The sequence below is a fragment of the Formica exsecta genome, unplaced genomic scaffold (assembly GCF_003651465.1).
Source record: "Formica exsecta isolate Colony F162 unplaced genomic scaffold, ASM365146v1 scaffold735, whole genome shotgun sequence".
Lineage (NCBI taxonomy): Eukaryota > Metazoa > Arthropoda > Insecta > Hymenoptera > Formicidae > Formica > Formica exsecta.
Genome location: NW_021853501.1, coordinates 7,925 through 28,270, shown reverse-complemented (window position 1 = coordinate 28,270; position 20,346 = coordinate 7,925). Strand labels below are relative to the sequence as shown.

The 20,346-nt window shown below is 31.9% G+C and overlaps 7 protein-coding genes across 12 annotated transcripts in view; 2 read left to right on the top strand and 5 right to left on the bottom strand.

Moving 5' to 3' along the window:
* The window catches only part of LOC115243816 (protein seele), a 3,204-nt gene extending 2,604 nt beyond the window's left edge, over positions 1-600 (bottom strand). Inside the window, exons 1-3 of the mRNA XM_029821065.1 lie at positions 412-600; positions 220-307; positions 7-122 (exon numbers count right to left, since the gene is read on the bottom strand). Of these exons, the coding sequence (XP_029676925.1) occupies positions 7-122; positions 220-307; positions 412-420 (213 nt within the window). The 5' untranslated portion in view covers positions 421-600. The remainder of the gene's footprint in view (positions 1-6; positions 123-219; positions 308-411) is intronic.
* A 114-nt stretch (positions 601-714) lies between these two features.
* Positions 715-4,655, bottom strand: LOC115243815 (polycomb protein eed-A-like). 2 transcript variants are annotated; one of them, XM_029821063.1, is made up of 2 exons: positions 2,987-4,655; positions 715-1,582 (listed from the first exon to the last, which is right to left on the bottom strand). In XM_029821063.1, the coding sequence occupies exon 1, from the start codon at positions 4,650-4,652 to the stop codon at positions 3,267-3,269; it is 1,386 nt and encodes a 461-aa protein (XP_029676923.1). In that variant the 5' UTR covers positions 4,653-4,655; the 3' UTR covers positions 715-1,582; positions 2,987-3,266. The 2 variants fall into 2 exon arrangements, with proteins under 2 accessions (XP_029676923.1, XP_029676922.1); XM_029821062.1 differs by having other exon boundaries at positions 715-1,576; positions 2,981-4,641.
* Positions 1,739-2,996, bottom strand: LOC115243824 (polycomb protein EED-like). Its single transcript, XM_029821075.1, has one exon. It carries the CDS (start codon positions 2,994-2,996, stop codon positions 1,863-1,865), a length of 1,134 nt encoding a protein of 377 aa, XP_029676935.1. The 3' UTR covers positions 1,739-1,862.
* Positions 4,344-6,263, bottom strand: LOC115243818. Its single transcript, XM_029821066.1, has 4 exons — positions 6,156-6,263; positions 5,181-5,369; positions 4,891-5,049; positions 4,344-4,801 (listed from the first exon to the last, which is right to left on the bottom strand). Exons 1-4 carry the CDS (start codon positions 6,213-6,215, stop codon positions 4,691-4,693), a joined length of 519 nt encoding a protein of 172 aa, XP_029676926.1. The 5' UTR covers positions 6,216-6,263; the 3' UTR covers positions 4,344-4,690.
* A 233-nt stretch (positions 6,264-6,496) lies between these two features.
* On the top strand, positions 6,497-12,345 carry LOC115243813 (inhibitor of nuclear factor kappa-B kinase subunit alpha-like). Of its 3 annotated transcripts, none has more exons than XM_029821058.1 (13): positions 6,497-6,621; positions 6,918-7,161; positions 7,276-7,475; positions 7,563-7,721; positions 7,809-8,026; positions 8,113-8,217; positions 8,393-8,531; positions 8,604-8,792; positions 8,871-9,082; positions 9,197-9,484; positions 9,554-9,703; positions 9,820-10,044; positions 12,012-12,345. In XM_029821058.1, exons 2-13 carry the CDS (start codon positions 7,050-7,052, stop codon positions 12,106-12,108), a joined length of 2,094 nt encoding a protein of 697 aa, XP_029676918.1. In that variant the 5' UTR covers positions 6,497-6,621; positions 6,918-7,049; the 3' UTR covers positions 12,109-12,345. The 3 variants fall into 3 exon arrangements, with proteins under 3 accessions (XP_029676918.1, XP_029676916.1, XP_029676919.1); XM_029821056.1 differs by having other exon boundaries at positions 6,507-6,673; XM_029821059.1 differs by lacking the exons at positions 6,497-6,621; positions 12,012-12,345 and adding an exon at positions 10,114-10,598 and having other exon boundaries at positions 6,814-7,161.
* LOC115243812 (translocation protein SEC63 homolog) lies at positions 11,840-19,225 on the bottom strand. Of its 2 annotated transcripts, none has more exons than XM_029821055.1 (12): positions 19,104-19,225; positions 15,475-15,577; positions 15,245-15,359; positions 15,063-15,168; positions 14,529-14,752; positions 14,285-14,446; positions 13,924-14,152; positions 13,688-13,833; positions 13,436-13,583; positions 12,824-13,310; positions 12,387-12,678; positions 11,840-12,285 (listed from the first exon to the last, which is right to left on the bottom strand). In XM_029821055.1, exons 1-12 carry the CDS (start codon positions 19,135-19,137, stop codon positions 12,145-12,147), a joined length of 2,187 nt encoding a protein of 728 aa, XP_029676915.1. In that variant the 5' UTR covers positions 19,138-19,225; the 3' UTR covers positions 11,840-12,144. The 2 variants fall into 2 exon arrangements, with proteins under 2 accessions (XP_029676915.1, XP_029676914.1); XM_029821054.1 differs by lacking the exon at positions 19,104-19,225 and adding an exon at positions 16,528-16,970.
* LOC115243814 (sphingomyelin synthase-related 1-like) overlaps positions 19,064-20,346 on the top strand; it is a 2,860-nt gene continuing 1,577 nt past the window's right edge. The window contains exons 1-4 of one of the 2 annotated variants that reach the window (XM_029821060.1): positions 19,064-19,206; positions 19,479-19,807; positions 19,886-20,214; positions 20,295-20,339. In XM_029821060.1, the coding sequence (XP_029676920.1) occupies positions 19,499-19,807; positions 19,886-20,214; positions 20,295-20,339 (683 nt within the window). In that variant the 5' untranslated portion in view covers positions 19,064-19,206; positions 19,479-19,498. Of the gene's footprint in view, positions 19,207-19,307; positions 19,404-19,478; positions 19,808-19,885; positions 20,215-20,294; positions 20,340-20,346 lie in introns of those variants that run through there. The other variant, XM_029821061.1, reaches the window with a different exon arrangement.

Sequence of the window (20,346 nt, the reverse complement as noted above, 5' to 3'; positions counted from 1 at the left end):
TCTTACCATTTTGTGTTTAGTATTTCCCTCAGCATCCATCCTATAACTACCTACTTCAATTAATTTGTTAGGATTGGCTTTGGATACTTCAACTTGTAATTCTTTCATAGCTGCCCTGCAAACTGAGAGACGCAACAATTATTTTTCTACTAATAACTTTGTAATTTTGAAATTATTAAAGAAAAAGTAAAATTATCATAAATTGCAATTTATTTTTACCTAAACATTTCAAATGCTTTAGATCGATTTCATTAGGCTCTGCAAATACGCTTATCAAAAATAGACTCACAAATAATAAGCCTCTCATCTGCAACAGGTAAAAAATTCTGGATTTTATATAATATTTCTCTCAGAAAGATAAATTTACTCATTATGCCATTTTTATATACAATTCAAAGAAAAACTATTTACCTTATACATAAATTATTATGCAACTTATGATACACTTTTAATTGTATAATATTTTTTTACAATGATATATATCTAAGATTTATATCAACTACAATATGCGACACGTGTACTGTACATTTTCCGAATTATAGAATCTTATCAAATTCTTATAAGCGAATGACAATTCGCAACGTGTAATTCCTGATAGTGCCAACTGTTTAACCCAAAATAAACGCTACAATAATTATTTTTCTATGTCAAAAATTAATAAAAGTTGAATTGATGATAGAACAATATAAATTCGACATCAACAATACATACATTGGTTGGCTATTCATTCATTTTATTATTTTACAAAGATATAAAATTAATATTGAAATGTTGTTAGTGACTGGTAATCTAACCTAATTTTTAGTTTAGCTAGTTTATATCAGAAAAAAAAATTTTCGTCAACTTCCGCTTACATTTGAATTATGATAATTGCATTATTTTTAAACAATACAGTTAAAAAATAAATGTTTTAAAGATAAAAAATAGCTTTTTTTATATTAAACATCTAAATAATAATATTAAAAGAATTTTTTGTTTAAATATTAAATATTTAAAAAATTCTTTATTAGCATCCAATTTTGTCATATGCAACATTTTATGTCCAATAAAACCAGTTCAGGATTTTTTAGGAAAAATTGCATAATGTAAGTTTTACTTGATCAGTTGTTGCAGAATGGAGCTGTATACGTTCAACCTATTTTGATTTTTATTAGTAATGTAATAATTTTCATCACTATTCATACCACATGGTTAGTGATTAATGTAATTGATTCTCTTCCAAACGTGCGCACAAAGAAATTAAAACCTGTTACATATTATTACATTGTAAGCTATTACATCAAAGAAATATCTTGTCAGTGTCTAAGCTAGACTTGCTATTTATACTGGTTCTCTCCTTTCACTATATATGATAAAGTTCGTTGAAATTATATCACGTTTGGTGCAAAAGAGTTAGAGTTTACTAATGGCAGTTTACATACAAGCACAAATGTCAATCTAGAACAGTTCATATAAAATATGTGCAAGCTATAGAAGAAATTCATAGCTTTTTGTATAAATATATCAAATGTAATATTACAAAATACATAAACAATTTTCTATCTTATAATCTCATTCATTTACACAACTAAAAAACCTAAACCTACTTTCATAATTTATATAACTGCGATTTTTTATTATAAAATTACAATAGCTAAGTGGAGACCACCAAATTGAAACAGATAAATATTAAAACTTTCAGATATTTATCAGGGATGCAATTTATCGAATGTATATATATGTATTATAGATACGTTTGTTAAAAAATTTTTAATCCCTATAAATAAATCAGTTAAATTGTCTTTACATTCAAATTATTGCAAATATACATGCAAAGGCACGTCTTCTTTGTCATAAAATGAATAAAACAAATTTGAATAAAATCAATGATCGCGATTCCATCTCCAAATAGTCGCGTCATCGCAGACGCACAATAATACGGAGCCGTCTCGACTTAAGCTAGTTTGGCGGATCGGTGCAGTGCAACGAGGATGCTGGAGAGACCAGCAGCGCGCTTGCCCAGGTTCTTCCATGTCCAAATCCCAAACGTAAGTGCGACCGACCTGATTACCTAATGCGATTGTGCGTTGCCAGAAATCCATGGAGAAACGTATAAACCAAATATCGCATTCCTTAAACTCGAAACGATGCATGACTGTCGCGCTCGTTTCTCCGTTACGCAATTGCGAATCCTCGAGTCTACCCGGTTTCCAACACACAATGCAGTTCTCGCAGGATTTGCTGAGAATAAAATCACCGAACCATTTCACGCAATCGACATAGTTTCGATGAACATCGCGAGTGGTAAAGTCTGGAAAATGTTGGAGTATCGAATCGAAAGGTCTGCCGTTACGGCTGGGGTTGCAATGATAGGACTGCTTTATCGCCTCCTGCATGTCTGGTTTGATTAGAGACCATAGCTTGAGAGCGTGGTCCATCCCGCACGAAATGATTCGTTGACCTCGTATGTCGAAATCGGCGCTCAGTACTTCGTCACGATGTCCCTCCACGCCACCAAAAATCGCGATGCACACATCTGTCTTGATATTCCATAGTCTTAAAGCGTGATCCTTCGATGCAGACAGCAATATATTTGGATCCTTCGGATGAATCTTTAGCTCGTTTATCGCATGTCCATGACCAATATAGTGTTTGATGCAGGTCATTGTCGAGGGATTAATAATTCGTATGACTCCGCGTGAACCGGCCACGGATAATAGAGGCTTCCCGGAGTCATCGTACGTCCAAGCGCAGGTGTAAAAATTTTCCTCCGTATCGGGATCGGCATAACACTGTTGCAGTCGTATATTTCCACTTTGCGGGCACTCGTAAATGCTCACGCGATTACTGCCCACAGAAGCGAATATCAACGGCTCGCCCTCCTTCAAATTATAATTAAATTGCACGCCAAATAATGGTTGACCGTGATCCTCCTTAACGTTACAGCAATATTTGTATAATGGCTTGTCTGTAGAAGGCTTGTATTTGACAACTAAAAAACCTAAACCTACTTTCATAATTTATATAACTGCGATTTTTTATTATAAAATTACAATAGCTAAGTGGAGACCACCAAATTGAAACAGATAAATATTAAAACTTTCAGATATTTATCAGGGATGCAATTTATCGAATGTATATATATGTATTATAGATACGTTTGTTAAAAAATTTTTAATCCCTATAAATAAATCAGTTAAATTGTCTTTACATTCAAATTATTGCAAATATACATGCAAAGGCACGTCTTCTTTGTCATAAAATGAATAAAACAAATTTGAATAAAATCAATGATCGCGATTCCATCTCCAAATAGTCGCGTCATCGCAGACGCACAATAATACGGAGCCGTCTCGACTTAAGCTAGTTTGGCGGATCGGTGCAGTGCAACGAGGATGCTGGAGAGACCAGCAGCGCGCTTGCCCAGGTTCTTCCATGTCCAAATCCCAAACGTAAGTGCGACCGACCTGATTACCTAATGCGATTGTGCGTTGCCAGAAATCCATGGAGAAACGTATAAACCAAATATCGCATTCCTTAAACTCGAAACGATGCATGACTGTCGCGCTCGTTTCTCCGTTACGCAATTGCGAATCCTCGAGTCTACCCGGTTTCCAACACACAATGCAGTTCTCGCAGGATTTGCTGAGAATAAAATCACCGAACCATTTCACGCAATCGACATAGTTTCGATGAACATCGCGAGTGGTAAAGTCTGGAAAATGTTGGAGTATCGAATCGAAAGGTCTGCCGTTACGGCTGGGGTTGCAATGATAGGACTGCTTTATCGCCTCCTGCATGTCTGGTTTGATTAGAGACCATAGCTTGAGAGCGTGGTCCATCCCGCACGAAATGATTCGTTGACCTCGTATGTCGAAATCGGCGCTCAGTACTTCGTCACGATGTCCCTCCACGCCACCAAAAATCGCGATGCACACATCTGTCTTGATATTCCATAGTCTTAAAGCGTGATCCTTCGATGCAGACAGCAATATATTTGGATCCTTCGGATGAATCTTTAGCTCGTTTATCGCATGTCCATGACCAATATAGTGTTTGATGCAGGTCATTGTCGAGGGATTAATAATTCGTATGACTCCGCGTGAACCGGCCACGGATAATAGAGGCTTCCCGGAGTCATCGTACGTCCAAGCGCAGGTGTAAAAATTTTCCTCCGTATCGGGATCGGCATAACACTGTTGCAGTCGTATATTTCCACTTTGCGGGCACTCGTAAATGCTCACGCGATTACTGCCCACAGAAGCGAATATCAACGGCTCGCCCTCCTTCAAATTATAATTAAATTGCACGCCAAATAATGGTTGACCGTGATCCTCCTTAACGTTACAGCAATATTTGTATAATGGCTTGTCTGTAGAAGGCTTGTATTTGGCTGTTTTACTTCTGCGACGACCCTTTCGTCTGTAACGAGCGCTTCGAGTAGGTGTATCGCTACGATGAGTGCCAGCGGTAGAATTACTCCCGATACTGCATTCAGTTACATCACTGTCATTCTCACTGTCCTCCTGGCTAGAGGCATAGGCTTTACCAGTTGATTTTTTCATCTTACAATATATAAGCTCTAGTTTTAGCGACTTGAGTAATATTGAAATTGGAGGAAAAACGTAGACAGTATTACATTTAGTCTTTAAGTAGAATACAGTGTAAATCATCAATACGAGTCATTCTATACAGTATCTCGTTGTGCATTTTAGGTATATTGTGCCACTGTCCCAATAACTGGTATACCGCTATTTAATCCCAATATTCCTTCCATTATATTAAAAATCCTGCTCCCTAAATAGATACAGGATTGCATATCCTGAAATAAAAGATAGAATTTTAGATATAAATGCTTGAGTAAAATAATTGTAATAAAAAAACTCCGATAATATACATAAAAATTCTTACAAGAACATTGGCAGAGAGGAAACGAATATTGTACTTGTGACAAAGTGCTTTTGATTTATGAATCAATCCCATAACATTACACATTCCATTGCAATTTACTAAACAAGTTGCACCAGAGATTATGTAGTGTTCATCTATTATGGCTATATTAGCTTCTATCTTAAAAATTAATGATAATTACTAAAGTGATTAATAATAATTGACTAATAGTAATTAATAAATAACAAAAAATAATAACAATAAAATAATACACTAAAAATATGCATGCACATGTATAAAAGAAGACTTACTTCTGATAAGGCATGCGCAGCCCTTAAGTCGGAAGCAAAAATAATAAAATCTACAGAGATATCTATTTTTGCTTTTACAACATCAGCAATAGATTCGCACAAATGCACAGATATGTTCCATCTCCTCTCTCTTGCATTCTGATGTAAGCCTTCTGATATTTTGTGACATAATTCAGCCGGTCCTACTATCTGTAAAAATATATTTTATATCAGAAATATATTTATATAGCAGAAATTATATATTAAATATTGCTAAAATGTCCAGTAAGTTATAATACACCTGGCAAAAAAATGATTCCTCATGCAACCTATCAAAAAAGTTTATTTTACATTTTTTATTTATATTTTTCCACAAGAAATTATTTTGCCAATTTTTACTATCATTGACTGGACCATATTAAATATATTATCCATCTCTTTATATATAAATTTTATTATTTAAGAAGTAACAAAATAAAATAGCTTAATTAAACACAAGAAGTAACAAAATAAAATAGCTTAATTAAACACATAATTACAAACTATGATAATTTTTTGAATGGTGTAACTTAAATTATAAAAAAAAAGATTAAACATTATTTTTTGTCAATATAACATATTTACACATTCTCTCAATAAAATCGAAATAAATGCCATTTATATGGTGAATACAATTTAGAGGAAATGGATTAAAAAAATCAATTAGTTTAGAATACAGCATCAACCGTATTTCATGCTGTATCATAAAAAAAAGAAAGAACATTTGTCTTGTTTTCTTCTTATTCATGATTAATAAAAAACAGTCTAATGATAATTTTATTATTGAGAAACATATGTATATGAACGAAATTTTAAAGATCAAAACATATGTAAATCCATCGCAACACAGCTGAGAGCGTAATTTTCACTTTTTTCTTGGAAAAGTATAAAGTACACAAAAATACAAATAAATAACGCTATTTTATGATTTCTTCTTCTTTAATGCCACAAACTTACCATGAAAGCAATCAAACACTCACTTCTCCGCACTCTACCGCTCCTGAAGATTTCAGCCATGGTTGAGATGCCACTGCTAGACGGTTGGTAAGAAGTTCCACCGCAAACGCTCTTTAATTTTCAGTGCGTCATCATAAAATCTCAATAGAGATTCTAGAAATTCTCTATCCCATAACCAATCAGGAAACTGGACAAATGTTTTGTCGTATATAAATAATCAAAATTAATATTTCATTTGCCATATGAGTTTGTCAGACGTACTGATTGGCTGCCGAATAGAGAATTTTCTAAAACCCCGAAATTTTCCTCCAATCAGCACATTCAGCAAAACGTTGTATGACGAACATTAAACAAACTCGTTCGATTGTATATATCTACGAGTGAAATATTGGCCTATTATAATGTCTAATGCAAAATATTAAAACATATAAACACAATATGCAAATTAACGTGATTTTCGTATTAGGTTAGGTATTAGAGAATATTTAAGTTTGAATTAGAATTGTGCTGTTTTTTTGGTAAGAGAGAGAGAGAGAGAGAGATAGGGAGAGAGAGAGAGATAGGGAGAGAAGAGAGAAAGAGAGAGAGAGAGCGAGAGAGGAAAGAGAAAAAGAGAAAGGGGTGAGAAGAGAGAAAAAGAGAGAAGAGAGAGAAGAGAGAGAGGAGAGAGAGTGATAAGAAAGGAGGGAGAGAGAGAGAGGAGAGAGAGATATACTATAGATTTAACAATATTTACTTTCGATTCGTATAAATATTTTTCAGAGAAATAAAAAAGAGAGTAATCGAATAATGCGGCCATTATCAGCGTGAAAAAAAATCGCATTTTCTAAGGGTCATCCACAGTTTGATTTGATATATATACGAATTGAGCAATTTACTTTTTACAAATTCGAAATGACATCTAATATTGCGTCAAGTGACAATTGGAAATTAAAGCGTATTCTGGGAACTGGAGGCTTTGGAATTGTTGAACTTTGGGCACATGCTCAGACTGGCGAAAAACTCGGTAAACCACAATATAATTATAAATACATATTTCAAATTATTCATATATTGTTTTGCAAAAGATTCTCTAAGGGAAAAATTGATATTAATCTAAAATTAATAATTATGATTTTAGCAATAAAAAAATGCAAATGGAATTACTCACAATTAACTCCAGTGCAACGAAAAAGATGGGCTAATGAAGTTGATATAATGAGACGTTTGAGGCATCCAAACATTGTGAAAACAGGATGTGTCCCATTCAAGCTTCCAAATGTGGAAGAAAACCTGACAGTCCTGTGTATGGAATATTGCAAAAAAGGAGATTTAAGAAAAGTTGTATCTTAAGTTATTTGCCTTATAAATTCCATTTCTAAATTTTATTACTAATAAAATAATTACAATATATACTTCCTCTTACAGATTTTAAATCAACCAAAAAATTGTTGTGGAATTGTTGAAATAGAAGCAATCAAGATAATGACTGAAGTTTCATCAGCTGTGGAATATTTACATTCACATAATATAACTCATCGAGACTTAAAACCAGAGAACATAGTCTTACAAGAGGAAAATAATATAGTAAGATAATATAGTTTCAATGAGTCACTTCTTTATTGAAAATTATTAACAAGTTATATGATTTTATATAAATTATATATATTACAGCTGTCATATAAATTGATAGATCTTGGATATGCTAAAGAACTTGGAGAAATGAGTACATCTGCTTCTTTAGTCGGCACACTAAATTACATTGCTCCAGAACTTCTCTGGAAAGAGAGATACAGTTCCTCTGTTGATTACTGGAGTTTAGGAATATTGTTTTATGAACTTTTAACTGGAACAAGGCCATTTTTACCAACAATGCAACATACCATGGAATGGTAAAAAGCTAGAAATATAATGTAATGGATAAAGCTTATAAAAAATAGTATATGTTGAATTATAAATTTAATGTAACTTTTTGCAGGATGGAACACATTCAGAATAAAAGCTATGATGATATTTATGCCTGTGAAATGGAAGGAAAAGTCGTTTTTGGGAAAGATATTCAAAATCCAACTTACTTATCAAAGTAAGAATATGTTGTGTACACTCCTTGTAATCTAACAATCTTGAATGCGTAACAAATGTGGTGTTAAAATATTTCATTTTATAGAAAGTAAAAATAATGTGTTGTTATGCATCTTTTTTGTTTGAGAGATATGTTTTTTATATATATCTAATATTTTTATATTTCTTCCTACAAGTTGTCTCCGTAACAAAATGGTTCAATGGTTCAGACTAGTTTTACAATGGAATCCACATAAAAGAGGTAGAATAACCGACGAATCCGGTACATCCCATTTGGTGGTATTTACAATGTTGCAACATGCATTATCAAACAAGGTATGTATGTGTAGAAGCTTAATACATTTTATTCTTGTTTTTTCTCTTTTAATCTGTATTTTTTGCATATAGATAGTATACATTTTCTGCGTGCCTTTTTACAAGATTAATACATACGAGATTGATAATGCTACTACTATCAGAGATCTTCAGTTATTAATAGAAAAAGATACTAATATCGAAGTCAAGCATCAAACACTAACAAATTACAATGGTGTTATGCTTACTGAAAGTACTGCATCAGTCATTTCGCAAATTAAGGTATGTATATTTGTCATTTATATATGATGATACACAAGGTAAAACATTATCTTTAAATCTATTACAATTTTGTTGTAGGATCACATTTTCTTTCTCTTCAGAAATGGATGTTGTTTAATAGAAGATGCACCTAAATCAAATATTCCTATAGCAGTGGAAAAAATGATAATACAATCAAAAAATGAATTAAATTATGAAGTATTGAAAGATTATTACCGCAATGCGATATACTTCGCGACTAAAGAAGTGAACTTATTTCAATTATACGTTTTTGCTCTTAGTATAAATATGTAAGTCCTTTACAACATATTAATTGTTTCATCCATATATATATTTTTACACAATTTATAAATTATAAAAATATATAGTATTACATAATGTAACATATATTTAACATATTCCAGAGATTTATTGCATCAAAAAATTGATGTGTTTAATACAAACATGGAAATGACATTGGAAAATACAAAGGCCCTTATAAATCAAGTGCATACAATTCGTATTAAGTATATGAACTTGATGGGCGAAGACGCGATTGATAGAAGAAAAACACAGACCTATTTTAATAAAGTTGATAAATTAGTTAGTGCAGCCGATCAAATAAAGATGCAATTTATGTCTTTGAAAAAAGATAATGATAAATTGAGAAATAAAGCTCAAAGTATCGATTATATGAGGGATTTATCAGAATTGTAAGTAATGAATATTATAAAATATTTTGTCACATATTTTGATATTCTTAAATTTTTTTTTTTATATAGATATGATAAGATGTGTGATATATATTTGGAATTCAAAAAAGAAAGTCCTTATAAGACAGCAAAGCCACTAGACATGGTAAAATTAGTGTTTGCATTCTTGACTACACGCGAAGTGTTACTGCATGATAAAAATATAATCGACATTATAAGGTATTAAAAGTTTTATTTTATGACTGATTTTATGCATCGTTAAATAAAGATTAAAATATTCTCTACTCTAATCTAAGTTTTTACTTTTATAACAAATGCATATATATTTTCAATAGGCAAATAGATCAATTAAATGATGGATTGTTGAAGCTGGAAAAAATATTTGATTCTGTTACCGTCATGACGAAATTATATTGGAAAGAATATCAGTTAATCGCACAATCGGATGTATCTCCTCAGCGGTCTAACAATCAATCCTTGAATATTTCTACCACTGAGCTAGATAAGATTATCCAATCAGAAGACAATGTAATATATGATAACTTGGTCATACGTTACAGGTAAGTTTTCTCCAGTTATAATATTGTTCAATTTTCAGGACAAATTTATTTTAGGTTCTAATTTTTTAGGATAGACAAATTGATGGTTGAAATGCAGAAAAAATGTGACAAAATAGTTAATTTGGAACTATGATTAAAAATATAGAACGCACACATATTTTAATTTCCATATTTTAATGTATTTAATGGAAATCCATTCATCTTAATGTACGTGGAACATAATGCCGCACGCCCCACTTGATATTGGCATGTTTATCGGTTTTAACGAACGTGTAAACTGGCTTATTTAGCAATTGTTCCGATTTTATTATTTGATATTTATCGTTCCGACCTAGAAATATATTTATTTTAGAATTTTCAGTTATTTTCTAAAAAAAGAGTACATTTTTTTAAATAAATTTTTTTCATGTAAAAGAAGGGCTTTATATATACATATATATAAGTTTATTTACAAACATTCTATAACATATTCATTATATGTTATAGATGTAATGATGTGTAAGAAATATAGATATTTTTATTACGTAAAATATATATAAAAAAATAAAAAAAAATAAAAATAGCGGCTGTGTTACTAAAAGCGTCAACGGAAAATAATGGCACCACTCTCGATGATGCATTTTCTCGATGAAAAGCACGGAAAAAGAGAAGTAGCGACAAAGAGACATACGAGAAAAAAAAGATCCTAGGAAATCCAAAGTCAGTCAAACACGACTCCGCGTTTGAATCCGCATTTGCATTGTCACTCTCGCTTTATATTTTGCGTTCTCGTTAGATTCATCTCGCGGAAGGTCCTAACTTCAGTAATTTCAATTTTAGATTGTTCGGAATTGTTGAAATATAGTTTTGCATGGATCAGACAATGCTCTCGCAACTCCACGTTTTACATATCCAGTTTCCACATACATGATTGGCTATCACGTGGCTATTTGATTGACAAGCAAGCACCAGATGTATTAGTCATCTTGATCAAATTCGCAATTGTCTACAAATTGCCATTTTCTATTTTGATCAATAAATCAAATTAGCACATGAGAGATATGCAATATTTTATATTTTCTGCACTCATGTACATAATTTTGATTATATATAATATTATAACAAAATTTTTATAAAGTAAAAAAAAAAAAAAAAAAAAAAAAAAAAAAAAAAAATAGCGGCTGTGAAAAATATATATAACATATGATGAATTTTATATACAATATGTATATATTTAATTTAATACAGAATGTGAATATATATGTAAACAATATTTGTATGTCTCAAATAATTTCATAAACTCGCATTTTATCTCAAATCATTTTCTTCTCTTGTAATAACTTACCTTCCTCAAGTGCAACAACAATCATGATGTTTAGAAAAAAGTAAAGGATAAAGTAGGCTTTAAATACCTGAAATATAGACACGCGATATTTAATAAAATCAAAGTGAATGACCAATATATATATATATCCAAAATATATAATGTACTTACTTGTGTTGCACGAAATATGTTCATCTCGTTTTCGTTGTTGATATATCTATCTAGTTATCGATATTCTGTTAGACTGTTCTTGTAATGGATCAGCAAATGCTTAAGTTTGTGTCTTCTGGAATAAGAAATGTAACGGTTGAGCGATCTTTTTATATATGTGTGTGTATATAGCGCATGTGAATACTTTTTACTACACTTTCTCTTAATCCCGATTTTTTAAATACTATTACTCTTGATTGTCGTTGTTGGATTGTGAAGGAATAAAGTCTTTAATTAATTCTAACGAAAAATGCATTTTAATAGATAGATGTTTCATATGTATACAATAAGATATATTTTATTAGAAAACTTATATACATACCAATTGAGAATTGTACGCATTCACACACAAATTGAGGATTAAACAACGATGTTAAAATAAATATCATATTCTTTATTGGCTATTACTTTCTCCACACTGACAAATCTTACACACCAGACTATTTTGTCCTAGATTGTCCACATACATCAACGATTATGCAATTCTGTATAAAAGTCCATTGTACATTAAATTCGAGAATGTAAAAAAAGAGGAAAATGCGGACTTTTAGAATATCTATTCCAATCACATGTCTGAGAAACAGATATTATTCATTGTCACTAATGTCCTCGTCGGTCGTGAACTCGGAATGTTCATCAGCTGCATCCACATCCTCGGCGGTTTCTTCGTCCGAGATGTCCCATTGCGGATGCTCGGTCGGTACTTCTGGTGCTTCCTTTACGTCCAACTATAAGGCAATACAAATCGATACATTGTTGTATCAAGTGTACAAAAAAAAAAAAAAAAACGATACTTTGCACTGTATATTGTTGTGTTTAAATCACTTACTTTGATATCCTGAGCTTGATCAAAACCCAGATACGAATCGCTACGTAAACACACGGTAAATGTATACAGGCCTGGCCAGCGTGGTGCTGTGAATCTTAGCTGCACTTCTTCAAACTGTGCTAAGGATGTGACGTGTATAGGGGTTGTCAACAGCGTTTGACTTTTGCGATCACAGATATAGACCCACCAATACTCTTGCTTAACATCGGGAAAAAGCGGACAATGCACTTCGTGCGATAGATTACTCCTTCCCTCTAGTACTCTTTCTCGCTTGGAAATTCTCTGTTGGAATCTGTTTAAAAGACAAGAGAATGTATTTATAATATTTGTATGTATTTCATAAACGAAATACATACAAAGTGTAATATATTAAAATGTAATGTAACGTATTATTTGATATACAATATAAAAAAAAAATGAATATTTCTTCTCCTTACTTTTCCCATTCCGTATCGTCGTCGTCGAGAGACGCGTCCTTCTTATCATGACTATCCTCGTCGTCACTTCTATCGCTCTCGGCTTCGCTGTCACTAATGTCGGATAGCTTTTCCTTGGAAGACTCCTTCTCTATCTTATCGTCCTTCTTTCTTGCATTAGGAGTATGCTGAGTATTGTTGGCTACAGTCTGGGATTGTGCCTGTGTATTTTTAGTAGGAGCGGGTTTCTTGTTGGTACCTTTTTTATGTGACTTCTTTTGACCTTTCTTCTGTTTAAGCCACGCCGGCTTTGCAGCTTTCGTCGATTGGTTTTGCTCCTCCGAGGCTTCGTCGATTACTTCACTACCAGTTTTATTATCGTCAATCATCGTTTGTTCGTTGACCGAATCATCTCCAAAAAGATGTCTCATATTTTTCCGCGTCAGTGATACTGTTACAGTTACAATAGCACCAGCAGTGTAGACTGTAGGATTCTCATCATCAATCACTGAAATGTATACGATGTATATAATAAGTTAAAAGATAATATACTATATACAAGTCACACATTACTATAATCAATATAAATGTATTTAATGTAAAAGAAAGTAACAGAAAAAATGATTAAATTACCTTCAGATCGTACTTTAAAGTCTATGTACGGCATATTTCCGAGAACTTTCATAATATCTTCGTACTGACTGTCTGATAAATTTCTAAGTATCAGTCTTCGTTCTTCTCCTTTCAATTGTGCAAATTGTTGAAGACTTTTGATTTGACGCTAGAAAAAAGTCACACATTTATTTCTAAACATTATCAGTGTGTGATTTTCATCGATAATTATAAAAACACTATCAATAGATAGAATTTCTTTCTCACTAATACCTTTTTTGCATGGAAGTATTTTAAATTATCCTCAGTTATGTGTGGTAATTGAAGGAGAGGGTTTTTGAATTCCCAGAATCCTTGGACAATCATTGGACATAATTTCATACAGTTCTCTATAGTAGTTATGGTTGGCACCCGTGGTACTATAATAAAAATTTATTAGTTGGTTATCTATTCTACATATATATTATAAAATCATGTATGTTATTATTTAAAAGAAAATAAACACTCACCTCTCCTAGCATAAGCTAAAAGTATAACCTGATGAACACAGGCAACCATTTCTTGAATCAAATATGGACATTTTTTTACAATATACTGTCTGTCTTTATCTAGTGTTTCAGGATTGAGCGGTATACGTGATAAATGTGCATGCAATAAGGCTCTAGCTTTAATTGAATACAAGTGGCATAGTGGTACTTCTTTGTTTTTCTCTCCCAAATTGGGTAACTGTTTGATAAGCTGAAATATGAATATGAAAAAAAAATATATATATAATAAATTGTTACATAATAATTGTTATGTAATAAATTGTATACTTATTTAAGAAAAAAAATAAAAAAATATTGGGATGTCAAATAAAATCAAATTTACCGAAGGAACTTCTTCAATGTCAGTATGTCTCTCAATTATTTCTGCATTGCGTTTCTTGAAAAATTCAAAGGAAGCAGCAAGTATCATGATGACTCTCTTCAACGACATAGATGGAGTTTTCACGAAGAAAAAGTAATACATCTCAGTTGTTGTCAAGAGAACCTAGAAATATAAATACATATAATAACTAGTACACAATTTGTCACTATGTAGATTTACTTTGGCATATAAAAATGCCAATTACTTGATCACCAGTGTAGCGAATGCTCTTGTACCACCACATTCCTACAACTGTTGGTAAAGCAACCATGAACACTAATGCATATAGTCCTAAGACCCACACTGAATTCTCTTTTTCGACAATCCAGGAAGGCAAAGCTATACCAAAACTCATTGCCCCTGGACCATCTGGATTTCCATACTTTTCCCAATTTTTTCGTGCCTCATCATCCGTTAAAGCTTGGTAAGCTATTTTTGTTAACGAAAAAAAAAACAATTTAGTTAACTTATATCCAAATTTAGAATATTAATAGTGACAACTTGATACTAGTGTAATAATTTTCAAAAATTAAATGTGATGTTAAATTTTTAGTTGTTATAAGATTAATTTCAAGTGCAGGTACTTTTCTCTAACACAATCTGTATCATAGGTCATTCTACATGTGTAGGATTATTTGTGTGCAATAAATGTGATATAAAATATGTTTAACATATACATTATGTTGTATCTTTTCAATTCTGTGCATACAATCTCTCTACAAATCTCGTTGCTTTTCACCTTTAGTTAACTTCATAAAAGCCTTTTCATTTCCAGTTTCTTTATCAGGATGAAGAATTAATGATAGCTTGCGATAAGCTTTCCTAATTTCACTTTGTGAAGAACCCTATAATTGAAAGCTTAGCATTAATTTTTATTATGTGCAACAAATACTATGCATATAAATTTTATTCTATACTCACAGCTGGTACATTTAGTATTTCATATGGATCAAAATTGGCCATTTCATAATCAAACTGGGACACTTTATACGCTAAGAATATCAAGATGGCCCATCCCAGAATTATTAGAAATTTCCTAATAATAATATAATTTTATTAGCACAAAAAGATAAGAGAAACATATAACTTTTATACATAATTGTGTAAATCACAGATCTGTATATTATTTTTCACGTATGATAAGAACTTACGTAAACAAAGCCTTAGTTTCCTTCCAAGGTTTATTTGCCTGAAGGATAACTTTTTTCTTTTTACATCCATCGCACTGACATTCTTTGACTAACTGGTCAGGATCTGAGTAAAATTAAAAAAATTATTAATACAACAATAAAAAAACATTCTTATCTTGAGATACTTTCATGATAGTTTTATGATTCAAAATTATTTATTATGTTATATTTAAGCAATGCTAATCACAAAAAAGACATATTCTTTGTCTATTTATTTGAATAATATATTATGAAGATATTTTTAATATAACTATAGGAATATGTAAGTTCACATAGTAACATTACAATAAAATATTAAAGAATATACAAAACTAAATATATAATACACTTTTCTATATACGTTTACATACCAATAATCTATTACATATTTATTCAAGTATTTTAATTTTGCTCTCAATTCTAATTATCAACATTGTGAAAAATTACTATTGTAGAACTTGTTAATAAGAAGTAAATTTTAATAAAAGTTTTATTGTACATATTAGAGAGAGAGAAAAAAATCTTGAAATTAATACATCTTTAAAATATTTAAACGAAAACAAAGTCTCTCCAATTTTAAACTTTTGCATTCTTAAAAGACAAATTAAGACTGGACAAACAAGTAAAATATCAAAATCTGTGACTATGATTTTCATATAAATTTTATGTAATACAGGATAGTGTCTTATAAATGTAATTACTTGTAATGTGACTAGATTAATCAATTAATATAGATATTAATATTATACGTATAAAACTCGATAAGTAACCGAATCAAATATTTTCGTTTTCTTAGATTAGGCGAATGTAACATTGCCCTGATGGAGTGAGATGAGGTGAAGGAATCTAAAAACGAACGAAGAAAATGATCCCCCGAGCGACGAGTATGTGGGACGGCGAATGTAACATTGCCCTGATGGAGTGAGATGAGGTGAAGGAATCTAAAAACGAACGAAAAAAATGATCCCCATCGTGACATCGTGCTGATGGTAAATTACTTCATCTGAAAATTAGGATCTCATCGTGATCTCTAACCTTGCTTCGGGCAACGTGGCCAGAGATAGTAGGTCCCGGGTACCAGCAGTAACGCCAAAAACGAGAGCAGAAAATAAAAGAATGTCCCTCCGCTCTCGTCATACTGGAACTTCTGTCCGCTCATCGCTCATTAAGTACTCCGGCGTTATTTTAAGTGATAGACCGTTTAAGTACATTCATTCGTAACATTATCCGGGCTCGCGCTACAAATGTGTACGTACGACATGCAAATCAACAGTTAGCGGGGGAACTGCCTTGTCAAGACTGCCAACTCAGCACGTCGAGTACCCCTCGGCATACACACACATACACGCTATCGACTTTGACGTACGCGCGACGACTGACGGACTGACGTTGAAGTTGATGATCGGTTGATGACGTCGACCGTCGACCCCGTCGTCGGAGTCACGGCTGTTAAATAGGGTTACACGTGCAAGGGACCATCGCCCGGATATGGTTGTGTAGACACGATGAAAAAAAGAGCATTCAGCCTATAAGCAAATGGCCCTTTAGTGGCGAATGATAAAAGATATAGGATTAGATTTATTTATTTTGATCGCACTTTTATTTTAATTTTTTCGTTTCTTTTTCTCTGTCACTATCTACAATATTTATTTTATATGCATCTCGTTTGACAAATAGAAGATGTGTACATAGAGTTGAAATGGGCAGATATTTGATAAATATTTAAAAAATATTCAAATAATTATTATAAATATTTTATATATATTTTATAAATATTATTGTGTGCTATCTTGGATATGTATTAAAATTTTCTTTTGCGTTCTTTTTTATTTAAAATAACAAATAATAAATAATAAAAGAAACGCATTTCATATTTGGAGGGAAAGAAGCAAAGCGCGGGAGAAAAGATACGAAAAAGTACAGCGCAAGCAACAGGATGACGTGCTGCCATTTTAAATAACGGTTTCTTTAATACGGTTTTTTAACATCAGGAATAAGCGTGTCATGCACGCAAAACAAGTCAAACATAGGAAATAACGAGATCCTCGTAACGTGTAGCGTAAAATTTGTCCAATCTGGGACGGGGAAAGGGAGATCAAAAATGTCTCGATACATATTATATAAATATACATACGGTTGTTTCATAAAAACTTAGCACAAAATATATATATAGTGTACATTTTGTTACACAAAAATTACACGCATACTTTGATCTATACAATTCAGTTAAAAAAAAAAACGTATTTTTAAAATTAGATGTTCATGACTTTTATAACTATCCAATGACAATATTTTTAAAAATGTTTTTCAACAATATTTTTAAAAACAAAAATATAATGGGTTAAGAGTCCCCTTTTAATCATTACAAAAATGTTTATATTAACATTTGGAAAAAATAATGAATATTTCTTGTAAAATAAGTAATAAAATAAATATTATTTTTACTAGCAATTGTACAATGTACAATTAATATGAACAATAAATATTAAAATAAATAACATTTCAAATATTATTAATATATTATAAAATGTAACATTTAATAATACATTTAATAATATACATTTAAAAGATATTGTCTGCTCATTGGGTACGTAAAAATGAGATTAGCATACATAAAAAAATAACTTAAAGATAGCATTGTGTTATATATATGTGTGTAAAAGTCGTATTTTTCTTATCTAATATACCTGTACTTGTCACATATTTTTCAACAATCTCTTTCTTTTTCTTCGCTCGAACTTTCAATGCTTCAAAATATAAGTAATTTATAAGTAAATTATCGTAAATTTCAGAGTTAGATATACAGGATGTTTCAGAAGGAATGGTCAAAATATTCTAGGACATAAAATATACACATCATTTTAATCAAAAAAGTTTTTATATATAGATGTGTATAAAAACATTTTTTTTTTTAACAACACGCAACCTTTCATATGCGAGCTGCAAAATGTATTGGGATCGGTGGCGAGATATTTGAAAATTTAAAAGTAATTGTTTCATAGAATTTGGTTCTACTAATAAGTTAATAAATGTATTCGTTTTTAAAATTGAACACGCTGTATGTATCTTTATAACCATCTAGTATAGGACACATATATTTATATAAACTTTTTTGATAAAAATATTAGTATGTCCTAGAATACTGAGCATTCCTCCTGAAACACCCTGTATATAACCCTGCAACATTGTTCGGCGAAGGAAATTACCCGCGAGAGAGATCGAGGAGAAAAAAATAATCTTTCATGAATAATTTCCTTTTATATCTCTGTTCGAAGAATCATCATGATGAATCATTTCGTTATTTGGAATCGCGACATTCTAGGACCATTGTTATCACATTGATCTCGTACAGCTGTGTAGTATACAGCAGCGGCAACAACAACACAACCAAGCCTTCCTTATCGAGCGTTCGAAGTCGCGCTCCAATAATATTTCTCGCGTATAATAACGACGTGACGTAAATATTAATATCGCATTGTTGCATCGCGCCAACCTCTTAAATGAGGCCGCGGAGTACATTGCCGGTAATTAGTAGATCTCGATTCGCGCTACATCGCGATCGATGGCTCCTTTGTGCGTGTTAACATAAATACTGCCAACGTATGATTTACCTTGATAAGAATAATCGTGGTGGCATGGTGGCATGCACGTTAAACGCACGAAAATGTTCTGATAAGATATCACCGACGATTCCGGCGCACAGTTTTTTTTCAGGTAGGCTATTTAATCTTCGCAGCACGAGGGGTTAAGTATATACTGTCTCATAGCTTCCTCAATCAAACCGGCATCGGTTTGTCACAGTGTTTGACCTTGTGACTCTCCTCTCATTTTATTTACTACACATATCGATAAAGTTCTAACAAAATGTGCTATATTATGTAATTGGCAAAGCGATTGCTCCATGTCACAAGGTCATCTATTTATTATAATAAGGTAATCGGTTTACGATAATGTAAATGTGTACCTAAAACTGTTTCTTTACGCAGGGTAAATACGTTACAATAACATGGACATGACAGGGAGAAACGTCGTCGAATGGACATGCTTCGATGTAAAGATATGGCTTGAGAAAAATGGTTATGAGGAATACGCAGATTTATTTTACTTTCATGAAATTGATGGAAAAGTGCTGTTGACTTTAAAAGAGGAAGACTTAAAATCAAATATTATGAACATAAAGAAGATGGGTACTATAAAAAAATTATATCTCGCTATAAAGCAATTACAGAGGGATAATGTTGCTGTTCTATTTGATTTGGGATATATGGATCTGTCTCCTTCGCCAAATTTTTATACTCAACAGAATAAACATGAGGTAAATAGAAATTTCTTTGAATTAATTCTTTTTGATGGAAGGATAGATGACACTATATTTGAAATAATCTTATTTTAGATGCCCAGTATTGGTACAAATTATGAAGCGTCCATAGAGCATGAGTTTTATTCAGCTTCTGTATCGGAGGACGGACATGCTTCTCATTTACCACCTGAAATTTGGAAAACAGTTATTAGTTTGGGATATTTGTTTATCGTCACATGGATTACTGCCTTTGTGATGGTTATTGTCCACGACAGAGTGCCTGATATGAAAAAATATCCTCCATTGCCAGACATATTTTTAGACAATGTACCTCATATCCCCTGGGCATTTGATATGTGTGAAGTTACTGGAACATTGCTTTTTGCAATATGGCTCATTGTGCTTATATTTCACAAGTATAGGTAAAGAAAATTATAAATCTATTTAAAAATATACAAGAACGTAATATATTAGTGTGATTAATTTATTAAATGCGCAACAGATTCATTTTACTACGGCGGTTTTTTGCACTGTCGGGCACAGTCTTCCTGCTG